Source organism: Gastrolobium bilobum, unplaced genomic scaffold (genome assembly GCF_033153095.1).
Source record: "Gastrolobium bilobum isolate Gb01-03AN ecotype WA unplaced genomic scaffold, APGP_CSIRO_Gbil_v1 utg20958, whole genome shotgun sequence".
Lineage (NCBI taxonomy): Eukaryota > Viridiplantae > Streptophyta > Magnoliopsida > Fabales > Fabaceae > Gastrolobium > Gastrolobium bilobum.
The window spans coordinates 1-15,265 of NW_026896668.1; the positions used below are offsets into that span (position 1 = coordinate 1).

General features: G+C 32.0%; 1 protein-coding gene across 1 annotated transcript; it reads right to left on the reverse strand.

The window, feature by feature from the left end:
- Positions 1-5: 5 nt before the first annotated feature.
- LOC133301364 (ATPase family AAA domain-containing protein At1g05910-like) lies at positions 6-5,825 on the reverse strand (the record flags this gene model as incomplete). Its single annotated transcript, XM_061500987.1, has 7 exons — positions 5,783-5,825; positions 4,151-4,440; positions 2,234-2,314; positions 1,205-2,146; positions 928-1,116; positions 639-781; positions 6-51 (listed from the first exon to the last, which is right to left on the reverse strand). Coding segments are annotated over exons 2-7 (1,623 nt in total), but the record flags the coding sequence as incomplete, so codon positions are not given.
- Positions 5,826-15,265: the final 9,440 nt, after the last annotated feature.

Sequence of the window (15,265 nt, forward strand, 5' to 3'; positions counted from 1 at the left end):
TGATTGAAAAACAAATTCCTATCTTTCGTAGATGGCATGCTCACTTGATAACTGTTCAAAAGGGAAATAGAGGGTGAGCATATAACCAGAAACAAGAGCCCAGGCGTGAGGAATACTTTTCAGATTTGAATAAGAATACTCAACTAACATTCTTAGAAATTTTCAGCCTTAGCCTTTGAACTACAGTTATTCAAATACTTGTAAGAATAAGCAACAATAGAAACTTTGGTAAAAAGAAAGGGCACTTAATACTGATAGGAAGCATTAGCATTTGCAATGCTGAGATTTTTACCTCTCGTTCAATTATCCAAAATACATTTAACTAATAGTAGTAGAGATGTATGAAAAGTAATGTGATGTAGACCACTGATCTATCCTTCAATAAATTATGATTTTGAGAAAAATTACAAAGGGTAACTTTGACAATGAAAAACAGTCGCTCTACATAAGCAAACTTAAGACTTTTTCTGTTAAGGAAAAAAATCTTCGTGTTGAACTCCACTACTAATTTCCAACATACAAAAAACCCCAAATCTAGAAAAAAAAAATTGCATAAAGCCAGAGTGCTGGTATAAAGAAAAATAAACATTAGCTTGGAACTCGTATCAAATATTTGCTGTAAATTAGATCAAACGTACACTGAGCGATGAGGGAAAACTGAAGGAGGGACTTCCTCTACTTCAGCAAGTGCAACTGAGGATGTCCCGAGTAGTAAGATAGGTAAGTCAAATGGCAATTCTTCTAGCAAAGTCAGGAGAACAGCTCTGAGTTGTTCATGAGCCTGCAAGATTATTAATCCAATCAAACTCAGGTTGCATTAAAGCAGCAATACAATAACAGGAAACCAGTCTGAATGAGATATAAATTTCAGACATACAAATCAGTTTATTTAGCATACAGGTGCAGATAATTAATATATGTACTCACAGTTTTCCACCAAACATCAAACTGTGGTAAATAGAGAATGGATGGAGTTGTTCTTCTAGCTTCACCAAATATATGTACCAATGCTTCTTCCGGTGTCTTTGCACTCGGATATGACAGAAGAGATGGAAGTCCTAATGAATGTACAGGATATTTTTTCAGTTCATGTAAAACCGCAGGGCCAAGATGATCCTGTTAAAGTAGAGCAGTAAGTATATTCAGTATTCAGTTGTTGAAATGAATTTTTTTCGATAAAGTTAAAAGGTTCCATGATAATTACCAGCCCTGTACCTTCACCACCACAAAGTAGAAGCCTAGGCCGATACACAAGTGGAATTGCAGACCCATAAGAAAGCATCGAAAGTTTGGTCAATTCTGATGCAACAGAAACTGGAGGGAAAATATCAGATATAATACTCATGGCTTTCTCTAGATGTCTCTGAAGACATGGTTGAACTACGAGAGACAATGGCCTAGAGTGCACAATAGCTCCCCTATGAGTATGAATGTCTAATATTTCAGCACGTGCCTCACAACCAGGCAAGGGAAAGTTAAATTCACGATCAAATCTACCAGGACGTCGCAAGGCTCCATCAATAGCATCAATCCTGTTGCTGCCACCTCGCCCCCATGGAATAGCAGGGCCTTGGTCCAGCTCATTCACAAGAAGGGAGTCATAAGAATCTTCAGGCCTTGTTATGCGATGACGCTTATGAACACGTGAACCACCCTTCCTTACATCCCTGCTGACTTTAGTTCCCATACCTTGATGTAACACTCTTCGAGGAGATCTTTGCCGGGCCTTCCCTTCCTCCATAGAGAACCTGCGGACATCTGAACGATTTCGAAGATCATAGCGCCTTCTTCCATCCTGCTCTTCTTCACCTTCTTCATCATCATCATCTTCATCACCTTCGTCCTCGCCTTCATCCTCACCCTCAGCGTCCACCTCAATCTCATTTTGATCATCATCTGCATCATTTTCCTCAACATCATTTTCATTTTCTGTTTCATCTTGTTCAACCTTCTCTTCTGAAAGCTCTTGCTCATCATCTGATTCTAAAATTAATCGTTCTCTTGCGCCAGCCTTTGAGCGACGTGGTCGTAGACCTTCACGCCGAGGTGTAGGTTTCTCCATTGCTCTTTTGCGTTTAGTAGACATCAAATCATCCTGGCTGACACTAATGCTAATCCGGTTTCTCAATGGTTGATATGCAGGTCTCTGAAACATGGCCACATACCTTCAGCTCAAATTACAGAGAATTCAGGCTTATCCCCCGAAATTTTATATTATAGTATAAAACCTCACCATTAAGTCTTCATCCTCAGCTCCAGAGCTGTCTGTAAGCCTTCTCTTCCTAGTTGAACGCCTAAGGTTGGCAGAGCCAGACTGCGAATACAAGCACGGATAAACAAACCAGGGATTTAAAATGTCCCATATAGTAAACCGAGAGAATTACTATCAAGCATTATTGTCTGATCAACTTAAGGAAATGAAATGATTCTAAGCAATAAGTGAAAGAAATACACACAGAATAGCAAGGTAAGCAGAACTAGCAAGGTAAGCACAACAATTGAGGATGGATAGCACACCTTCTGGGTTATCCGAAATTTTATATTATAGTATAAAACCTCACCATTAAGTCTTCATCCTCAGCTCCAAAGCTGTCTGTAAGCCTTCTCTTCCTAGTTGAACGCCTAAGGTTGGCAGAGCCAGACTGCGAATACAAGCACGGATAAACAAACCAGGGATTTAAAATGTCCCATATAGTAAACCGAGAGAATTACTATCAAGCATTATTGTCTAATCAACTTAAGGAAATGAAATGATTCTAAGCAATAAGTGAAAGAAATGCACACAGAATAGCAAGGTAAGGAAAATAATTAAATCCATCATTTCTTATTAAGCTCGCTCTCTTCACTCTTTTTAATAAATTATACTAATACATCAAAAACAATTAGTTGCATCAATCAGAGATGTGAACAGAGGACTAAACAAAGAAACCGGGAAAAAAAACTACTGTGTACAATCATATCCAGTAAAGCAGAGGTTAATGACCTTCGTGCACATCAGACAACATCTGTAACTTCATAATTTGGTTATGTGCATGATACACAATGTTAGTATCCAAAACAGATTTTGCAGCACGCTGAAGAGGTTAACGTTTTGCAAATATAAAGTATAAAACTAATTATTAATATTCACTGTTCTGGTAAAAAAACAAATATTTGCATGTGTAGATATAGTTCTTTTCAATACACACAGAAGCACACACAATCAACGACAATCTTAACTTACTCCACTAGGTGGGGTTGTACAAATTCTTTGAGTGGGATTTGAACCCAGTCAACGCACACCCTTTGGAACAGTACAAAGAAGGAAATAAATGACATACAACAGGGTCACAAAATAATAAAAGATGTTATTTTGTCTCCAAACTCTGAAAACACATAACACAAACATCAAGAGAAGAGAATGAGACCTATGAAGCCTACAAATCTGTAAGCAGATCATTTGTATTAATTCTATCAAGTACCATTGCCCAAATAAAAGTCTTGACATTAGAGTTTGAGGGAGCAATAATCTTTTAAAGAAAGAGGCAGATAGAGAAACATTTTGAATTGGAGGACAGAGAATCAAAAAAATGGAATAACGGTTTTACATATATAAGAAGCAGATAGATCCAAAGATCAAAGCCAACAGTCAAGCAAAGAAGAGCAATGCAAAGAATCAAAGCTGTCTAATAATAAATCAAGTTCATCAGCTCCTCAATCATTAGGGTTCCTAAAAAACAGGGGAAGCTTTAAGAAATATGGAAACCTAAGGTATACCAATGAGAAATAGGATCTCACAGCAAAATTGCAAGCCAGTACAGAAGCAGCAAAGATTAGAAATAGAAGGATTTTAAGATATAGTTCTTTCACGATTGCCTCAGCCTGCTTGTTATCCTTGGATGAAAAAAATCTTAAATTGACAAAAAGGAAAATAAATAAGTTTGAAAAAAAAAAGCATTCAATATTTGACCAATAAAAAATGTTATTAATAACTACATAGATATTCATATATCCACAAATTGACTTAGAGGCCAGAAAAAATTCATGACGCCAATGTCATGCCTGACAATCTGAGTGATTTATATACAGAACCCATGCAATTTAAACAATAAAATATCCATAGCAATTAGCAATTATGCTTCTAGAACTCATTTTAAATGCAGATACTTACATTAGTATTCAAATCTTGTCCTTTCCGATTCACTAGACGCAACATCTTGGCAATCTGTGAAGCTGCTGTCCTTGTCTTCATCTTGCTTTTCCTGGTGCGCCTAAGATTTAAGTTGTAAGACATGAATGGTCGGCCATAAATGTTTGGCCTTGACTTGATCCTATCACTTGTGTGCACCTGCCCGGAAACAGGGCCATCTTGGCCAGACCGTTTTGGATACATGGAAGAATGGTAACTTTTGTGATTAAAAAACAAAAATTATGTGATCAGCATATCTCAGTCAGCTACACCTGCAGAAATCAGCAGCATCTACAAAACTTAAAATTTTCACAAGATACAGATGTACAGAAAAATATCACAAGCTTAACCAAAAACACCAAGCCAAGGATATAATATATTTCACAGCAAGCTCATGCTTACCGGTATAAGAAACACAAATAGGAAAGTTGCTTTTGAATATATTCTTCTTAGCTAAAGCATATTGATGAATTAAGAATTGAACAGTTAAAGGACTTCAAGAAACAATCAAGTACTTCTTGACTAAACCTTTTGAAACTTATACTAATTAAAGAAACAATAACAACAACAACAAAAGCCTTTTCCTCCTTACAGGTGTAGAATTTCAAATATTTGTCCAACAAACATGACATATTCATGTTCTATGGAACTTTGAGAAACCAAAAGTATGTTCAAGATTATTTCGGTACTAAAACTAGATAATCATGAAATTAAAAAATTAATTTCATATTTTTATTTCATCAACACATAATGTTTGCTTGCCATTATAAGGGGTGCAACAAAAACCAGGAATACCTATACTCAAATTGATGTGCAACATTCAACATAGCTGCAAGTGACAGATTCTAACATCTAAGCCTCAAACTAACCTAGAGTCAAACAGCACATTTATCAACATAAAATAAAAAAAATAGAGGTCTAGCCTAACCAAACCAATTCACTCTTCAACATTTCTCCTCTACTATTCTCTCTTCTTAGTTCAAAAACTTAGTTTAATTATTTTATATTCTTCTGATTACCAACCGGTTCTCTGCCCCAAATTACTCTTTTCTTCTAGAAGTTAGCGAAAACGGAGACCAGGTAGTCCTAATCCCTAGGTGGTTGTAGATTTGTTGTGTATGAAATTTTATTGGGAGTGTCCTAATCTTTAGGTAGTTATATGTTCGATATATGTAATCCTAATCCCTAGAGAGTTATAGATTATATTGATATGAATTTTGGTATATGTAATCCTATTCGTATGTTATTTCTTTTATATAAAACTTGGATGTAATCCTAATCCCTAGGTGTTTAGGTTATCTCTATTATATGAAATTTGGGCATAATCCTTATATGTAATCCGTAGATGTTCTTAATAGTTTGGTATGAACATTTCTATATATGTAGGTATTTGTTTTTTTTAAATTTAAATTACTACTTATGATATGTAACACCCCAAATTCTAACAATTTATAATAGCATAAATAAATTCAATAATTTTATAAATAACAGCGGAAGTTCAAAATAATCAAATTTGGGAAGTGTTACCGCCGCACTTGTACAGGGACAAGTGCAAGGCTAACTCTACTACATTCAAATAAAAATCTAAGACTACAGTTTTTTTTTTTTTTTTACATAATATTTATGACAGCTAGAAATATCCGAGTCGTGATCCTCACTGCCCACAGCTAGCCCCATCCTTTGCAACATGCTTCACTGAAAATCTGCTCCCCCGCAGCCGCAGGATCATTGCAGTCAAACAAACACAAAAGTCAGCAAAGCTGGTAATCCCAATCAAGATACAAACCGAGGATAATATAACCCAATATCAATCAAGACATTTATTTAAGAATAATCAACATAATCAACTCAATTAATATTTCGAATATGTCATTTATTCATAACTCAAGCAATATTCAAATAAGTCATTTAATCATAACTCAAATCAAGTATTAATATCATTATTAATCATGTTTAAGATTATTTAGTCCATTTAGTGTATAAGGGTAATTGTCAACTAACATATTTAGCACAACATTAATCATAATATGATAATATTCACAACTCAATGACATTCTTCATAATCAAATCAAATAACAATTTTCATTAATAATGTTTAAGTTCATTATATTTAGTGGGAAGAGAACCATGGTAGACCCGGGAAACCCTGCCAGTGTACCTCGTGACCCGGGAAAAAACCACTGTTACCAGCCACGTATAATCAAAATTGGCCATAATCAATTCACATCTTCCTAGTGTGCACACCTCTTCCCAAAGTTGCTACTAGTATCCCGGGAAAAAACCACTGTTACCAGATACCACTTTGGGAAGAACGGATACAATCTTTTTCACATCAGTTTCACATCGGAGGCATAAAGCCCAAAAGTTGTGTTCATCACTTTGGAAGGTACCATCCCAAAGCTATCCTCCCACCATTAATTTATTACAAACACACACAATCAGGAAAGATTCAATCATAATTATTTATTCTTTAAGTATTATCATCTCTAAATGAGTTACTCAAGGGCATTATAATTTTCCAAAGTATCATAATTCAAACAACTATTATCATAAATTTTTGAATTTATATAACAATTCAAATCTTCAACATTCATCATAGTAAAATCCAAATCCGATCATCATCATAACTTTCCAATTTATTCAAGGATATAATAATTCAAATCTTCAACGTTCATCACAGTAAAATCCAAATCCGATCCTCATCATAACTTTCAAATTTATTCAAGGATATAATAATTCAAATCTTCAACGTTCATCTCAGTAAAATCCAAATCCGATCCTCATCATAACTTTCAAATTTATTCAAGGATATAATAATTCAAATCTGCAACATTCATCATAGAAAAATTCTAATCCAATCATCGTCATTCAAATAATCCCATCACATCAATTATCATAGTTATAAATATTCAAATTCAATCATTAAAACACATATTTGGAAAGTTTTTCTTAAAGAGTATTATAATTCCATAATTTTCATAATTATTCAATAAGATCCATATATTGCACCTGAATTAAATCTTATACCATACATTGCACATAATTATAATTTCTAAAATAATAACATTTTATATCATATATTGCACATAATCATAATTTCTAAAATAAAAGTTTATATAATATATTGCAAGCTTATTCGGAATTCAACCCACTAGGGCTAGCCTAGTGGTGGTGGGGTGTGTAGTGTTTAGTGGGTGTGTGTGTTGCAGTTCGATTCCCATGTACTTCAAAAAAAAGCTTATTCGGAATTCTCTTTCATTCTAAGGAATAACTTGTATCCATATTCTAATTATCATATGTAGTAATTTACATTTAAAAAAAGAACAAATACCTATATATATAGAAATGTTCATACCAAACTATTAAGAACATCTACGGATTACATATAAGGATCATGCCCAAATTTCATATAATACAGATAACCTACAAACATCTAGGGATTAGGATTACTATCAATAAACTTCAAACAAAATTATAACCTAAGGATTAGGATTACACATACCAAATTTCACATAAAATAAATATAATCTAAAAATACCTAAGGATTAGGATTACACATATCAAGATTCATATCAAAATTAATATCAATATAACCTATGACTCTCTAGGGATTAGGATTACCTGGTCTCCGTTTTTGCTAACTTCTAGAAGAGAATAAATTGGGGCAGAGAACCGGTTGGTAACCAAAAGAATATAGAAAATAAAACAAATAAACTTTTGAAGTAAGGAGAGAGAGTAGTAGACGAGAAATGTTGGAGAGTGAATTAGTTTGTTTAGGCTAGGCCTCTATTTATAGTTGAAGTTTTGGGCTCGGATATGGGTTTCGTGCATTTATTTCCTTTTTTCTTTATTGATTTATCTGACTCAGATATGGGCTTCATACACTATTTTATTATTAATTTCTTATGGCTCAGATTACAGCTAACTTATTTGCTGACTCATTATTGACTCATCATATCTAGTCAAATTACCAATCAACATTACCAATCAATCATTACCAATCGAACATTACCAATCAATCATTACCAATCGAACATTACCAATCGAACATTATCAATCAATCATTATTAATCAATCATTATTAATCAAACATAAATACATAAATCATCAATCAATTAATAAATCAATTAATCATAATTTATCATAATATATATATATATATATATATATATATAATTATATATTATCACATAAATCAAATAATATTACTATTATTATCTTACATCTTATTATTTTAACTATTATTAACTCATTAATTAAAAATATTAAATACCAATATTATTAATTACAAAAATACTAAATATCATTATTATCCAAAAATATTTATTAATATATTATTATTATTATTATTATTTTATTTAAAGAAAATATGGGGTATTACATGATAATTAGGATATTTTTGGAAAAATTTTATTATTTCAGAAATTATGATTATGTGCAATGTATGATATAAGATTTAATTCATGTGCAATATATGGATCTTATTGAATAATTATGAAAATTATGGAATTATACTACTCTTTAAGAAAAACTTTCCAAATATGTGTTTTAATGATTGAATTTAAATATTTATATTATTAATAACTATGATAATTGATGTGATGGGATTATTTGAATGACGATGATTGGATTTGGATTTTTCTATGATGAAAGTTGAAGATTTGAATTATTATATCCTTGAATAAATTGGAAAGTTATGATGAGGATCAGATTTGGATTTTACTGTGATGAATGTTGAAGATTTGAATTATCATATCCTTGAATAAATTGGTAAGTTATGATGATGATCGGATTTGGATTTTACTGTGATGACTGTTGAAGATTTGAATTATCATATCCTTGAATAAATTGGAAAGTTATTATGATGATCGGATTTGGATTTTACTATGATGGATGTTGAAGATTTGAATTGTTATATAAATTCGAGAATTTATGATAATAGTTGTTTGAATTATGATACTTTGGAAAATTATAATGCCCTTGAGTAACTCATTTAGAGATGATAATACTTAAAGAATAAATAATTATGGTTGAATCTTTCCTGATTGTGTGTGTTTGTAATAAATTAATGGTGGGAGGATAGCTTTGGGATGGTACCTCCCAAGGTGATGAACACAACTTTTGGGCTTTATGCCTCCGATGTGAAACTGATGTGAAAAAGATTATATCCGTTCTTTCCAAAGTGGTGTCTGGCAGGGTTTCCCGGGATACTAGTAGCAACTTTGAGAAGAGGTGTGTACACTAGGAAGATGTGAATTGATTATGGCCAATGTGATTTGTTTGTGACTGGCAGGGTTTCCCGGGTCACATGGTAGACTGGCAGGGTTTCCCGGGTCTACCATGGTTCTCTTCCCACTAAATATAATGAACTTAAACATTATTATTAATGAAATTTGTTATTTGATTTGATTATGAAGAATGTCATTGAGTTGTGAATATTATCATATTATGATTAATGTTGTGCTAAATATGTTAGTTGATAATTACCAAATACATTAAATGAACTTAATAACGATAAATATTATATAATGAAATTTTGATTATTATATTGATATTTGATTTGATTAATGTGGAATTGATTTGAACACTATTTGATATTTGATTTAATTTGTTATTAATTACATTAATTGTATTTTGATTAGGATTACCAGCTTTGCTCACTTTTGTGTTTGTTTGACTGCAATGATCCTGCGGCTGCGGGGGAGCAGATTTTCAGTGAAGCATGTTGCAAAGGATGGGGCTAACTGTGGACAGTGAGGATCACGACTCGGATATTTCAGCTAGTTTCTAAGTTTAGAAATTTATGAGATTTAAATAAATGCATAAGACATATTTCCTTTATTTAAACTTTAGTCTTTGGTTTTATTTTAATCTAATAGAGTTAGCCTTGCACTTGTCCCTGTACAGGTGCGGCAGTAACACTTCCCAAATTCGATTATTTTGAACTTCCGCTGTTATTTATAAATTATTGAATTTATTTATGCTATTATAAATTGTTAGAATTTGGGGTGTTACAAAATGGTATCAGAGCTCCTGGTTCGGCTTGGGGTTTGCTTTTGATACTGACTCGAGGGATCAAAGATCCTTGACTAGAATAAATACATAAATAAATAAAAATTAGGAAATAAAATAATGAAACATAAGATAAATAAATAAATCGAGAGAGGTGGGTATTGAAGGGTTATTTTTCTTGTCCTTTAAATATGATCTATTTCTTCGGAATTTTGATGATTATATGTTTGGAATTATTTTGTGATTTAAAATTATTATTGATATTATTCTTTAAAAATTTTATATGCTATCTTTAGTAACTCGTTCTTATTTTAATAAAAGTAATTAGCTTTCTTTTAGAGTTGTTCTTGAATTGATTAAAAATTTTCTAGCAAATGAAAGATAATATATGCAATAAAAATTTCTATTTGTTTAAAGAAGATATTCAGTTTCGAAACTTTTTTCTAGCTTGGTTAAAGTTAAAAATTCATTAATTTGTAGTTTTTTTAAAAAAGTTATGCATGACTCTTTGTTGTTTGCTTACTTTTTTCAAGTGGGTTTCAAAAAAAAAAAAAAAAAAAGTTTCAAGGACAAAACTTCTTTTAAGGAGGGTAGAATGTAATACCCCATATTTTTATTAACTTTAACCTTATGCCTTTAAGTTAATTTGAGGAGCTCAAACTTCTAAGTTTCGAGGACGAAACTTTTTTTAAGGAGGGTAGAATGTAATACCCCATATTTTCTTTTAATAAAATAATAATAATAATAATATAATAATAAATATATTATTTGCATATATCTTAGACTTAGTTACTTCGTTCAGGCCCTTCAGCAGCGCGAGATAGAGGATGAGATTGCTATTTGTGATGAAAAAATTCGGAGAATGTTAGTTGGTATGTTTTCCATCCACTGTGTGTTTTATTTTTTATTTTTTTTCTCTGGTGCATTCTTCTATCAGTTTGACTTTTTCCTTCTTTTTTTCTCTCTTTATTGTGTTTGTTTCTTGGGATGTCCCCCCGCGGTACTGAGAATTGTCCAGGTTTTCCATCCACTGTGTGTTTTATTTTTTATTTTTTTTCTCTGGTGCATTCTTCTATCAGTTTGACTTTTTCCTTCTTTTTTTCTCTCTTTATTGTGTTTGTTTCTTGGGGTTCTAATGAATTCAACTAGCATAAATTTTTTTATAGGGAATGAGTGGTGTCAGAATTTGATCAATTTGACAAGCATGTAACTTTAAAATCCTGATATTATAAATTCAACAAGCATATTAGATGCAAGAAGCAATTTATTGATAGTGTTTATCCTTGAATTTGAATTCCATTCGATTTATGTTTGGTTATCTGACTTATGAAGATCATCTCAAACTTAATCTAACCGTAAACTGAGGCTCTTCTTTGAAGATCTTGGATTTGCTATTTGAAAATTATGTATTTATGATTGCCACTCGCCAGCTCTTTTACCTTTGCATCAGAAGATTCACAACTGCATAGCACTAGTTATATGCTATCTTTTCAATCCTACAATGTACAATCCTGGCGAGTTTTTGCTACTAGGCTTAGAGCCTGAGACAATAATTGACTTACGTAAAGTGTGATTTATCCCTTTCTTGTTTAGTCTTTGTCCAAGTGAAATATGAACAACCATTGATTTTATTTTTGTGTCATGACAAAAGTAGATGGGGAAGATGACTATGAATTAATGGTAGAATCCATTATAGAAGGTTGTAATGATATATGGTTAAGGAATCAAGAAAGGACATGTGGACAACAAAGCGTATCTTTTAAGAGGAAAAAATTGTCAGAGGCTGTCTTTATCTTGCAAAATCCATGCCAGGCAAGACATGTTCTGTTTACTTACTAGTTTTTACATTTGAATTTTTTTTATGACTACGCTAAACTTGAAAATATGTTTTGTTGGGTTATTTATCAATATAATAGGTATATATTGGTGTTTGTAGTTATGGTGCATTGAAGCCATCACTAAGTAATTTTAGGCATTTGATACCAAAGGAGAAAATAGTTTACCACATATACGATGCTTTATTATTCTCTTTAGTGCTGTGCACACAATATCAAATGGTTGTTGCTAATTTCTTGGAAGCATTGTATTGGGTATATTATTCTCTTTTGTTGCTAATTTCTGGCACAGACATGAATATATGATTCAATACTGATACGAGAATACAGTGATTTAAAAACTATTTGTATTGGGTGGTTTCGTCCTTACAGCTGGACACATTTTTACTGTACAACGAAAACTAAGTTATGGTGGAGTATGGAGAGGTTATTAATCCATGCAAGTCTCCAAATATATTATACCCAAATAGGAGTAAAGCTTGGCAGAGAGGTTGGCGTTGTTTAATTATTGAGAGCGATTCCACTTCGGTGGTTGCTTTGCTCACCAAATGTGGTGATGCAACTCGCGGGTCTTGTCTGGTGACTCAGATACGAGCACTTCTTAATCCCGACTGGCAGGTTTTGGTTGTACATGCATTTAGAGAAGCCAACAGCTTTACTGATTTTTTAGCTAACTTTCCCCTCAATAATTCTGGATTACCAGATAATGTTATCTTCGACGAGCCTCCTGGTTCGTTGAAGCTTCTTCTCCGGGCGACATGATGGACATTTCTCATCTTTGGTCATCTTTGGAGAGGAAAGGGCTAATCTTTTTATTTTTATGTCTTAATTTCTGTCTGTTTCTGCTGTTTCTATTCTTGTATCAAAAAAAAAAAGAATGCAGTGTGGGATCTTAACCTTTTTCAGTTTGTGTTGTATACATCTTTGGCAAGCCCCATTTGACATATTAGTTACCTATCTCTGTTCTGTGATATATTCTTTTCTTCTATATATATATATATATATATATATATATATATATATATATATATATATATACAGGCAAAATGATTTCTGCAGCTGCTGTACCTACAGCAAGCAAGGATCCGCGTCCGGATCCTAGGATACGGCATCGGATCCTGAGTTTTTTTTTTTTTTTTTAAAAAGCCGTGGGGCCCACTTTTTTGCTTCAGCTGTAGATAACACTATCTACGGCAGCTGCAGAAATGTTAAGCCATATATATATATATATATATATATATATATATATATATATATATATATATATATATATATATATATATATATAGGGTCAGGATCATTTTACACGTGTAAGTTACACTCTTAATCTTGTCCGTTGATCTCACTTATATCTAAGGGTTCAAATTTTTTAATGATGTGAACCATTGGATACAAGTGGATCAATGGTCAAGATTGAGTGTAAAACTTCTAACTCTTACACCAGTATAAGAATATCGGTCCCATATATATATATATATATATATATATATATATATATATATATATATATATATATTTGGGAGTGATCTATTGTCTTAAGAAACATACTAGAATATAACTTATTAATTAGCAGCACATACCAACCATCCCGTTTATCTTCATTAAAAACAAGTACTTCTTAAATTCTGTTAATCGTGCAGGAACTAGATGGTGTATGTCATGAAAACAACTGGGTCCTACCAACTTATCATCTATCTCAATCAGATGGTAAGAGTATCTAATCTAGAAGTTGAATCCATCAGCGGCATAATTCTTCTCATGAATTGAGTAATGCACAATTAACAGTATACCTTTTTAATTAAATTTAATGAGATACAATTGAGATTTTATCATTTCACATATCAGTGTACTTTTTTTGTTCACCTTATGATACTTATTAACAAGTGTTCCATTTGAAGGTGGATTCCAAGCTAATGTAACTGTTAAAGGAGTGGAGTTTGAGTGTTCATGTGGGGGTAAGGTGTGTTCCAATCCCCGTGAAGCAAGAGAATCATCTGCTGCTCAGATGTTGACTAACTTAAGAAGTATGCCAAAATAAGCACAATAGTGTTGGAAGCATAGAAATTGCATGCTTCAATGCTTCCCTTTTGGTTCCTAGTTTTCTCTTGTACAATAACAATGTGAAGAAAACTGCACTGTTCATATGGTTGTATTGGAATCAACACCCGGATGTGTGTGAATTGTGAAACAGGGATTTTCAATTAATGTTTGACATGTGAGCTAATTGTTTGCCACCATGCTAAAACTCAGCAAGAATTTACCAAAGAAATATAAAAAATACCAATTCCAATTAATCTAAATAAATATTTAATGTTTTGAGTGTCACATGGAATAGTTCTTGCACACACAACATATCCCACGTGCAAAATTTCCTGATATTGGTATTTTTTTTCTTCTAATTTTTTATTAAAAAAGAATTTGTTATTTTTTATTTTGGTAGTCCTTAAACTCACCTAATGTAGTTTAGATGGGATTAATGCCCGTTCTTTACAGCTAATCGACCAAATTAGCAATAGTCAATAAATCACCCATATACTTGGTGAAAAGGGGGTAAACAATTTATTGTCCAAAAATTATAATAAAAGACCAACGTATAATAAATAATCCTACAGTGTCATTATTCAATACAAATTTAGAATTTTGTTACTGATGAATGCAAGTGAATAAAAGGAGTTATTGAAAAAAAGAAAAAAAGTTAGCATCGATATCTATCGAAAGTTCTCAAATATTCATTACATATTGATTTTGTAGTAAATGTCTATATACTATTATTAATAAAAAAAATTCTTGATAAGCATTACGTTTTATCCAAGACAAAAAAATGAGTACTAGATTAATATCAATGAATGAAGAATAAATCTTATTTGTGTAGTTTTAAGATTATAAAATTTAACAATTACACCACCAAAGAATCCACACCACTGTCACTCATTCCTTATTTATGAGCGGCATCATTCGTGTCAGTGATAAAAAGTAGAATTTTATTTAAATGATTACAATAAAACCTTCGAATTCTTTCGTTTTTTTTTTTGGTCAAATAAATTGTCGTTTAATATTTGACAAATTAAAATACTTATTAAATAATTTTATTTATATTACCTTCTTACTCTATTAATGCTTTTTCATTTCACTTTTCCCAAATTAGAACCTCTGGAAGTTATAATTATTTTGAAATAAATGGAATAATTGGCATTTAAAAAAATGAGCGATATGCTAGTGAACATAAAAATATTTACTTTACAGTAGGACA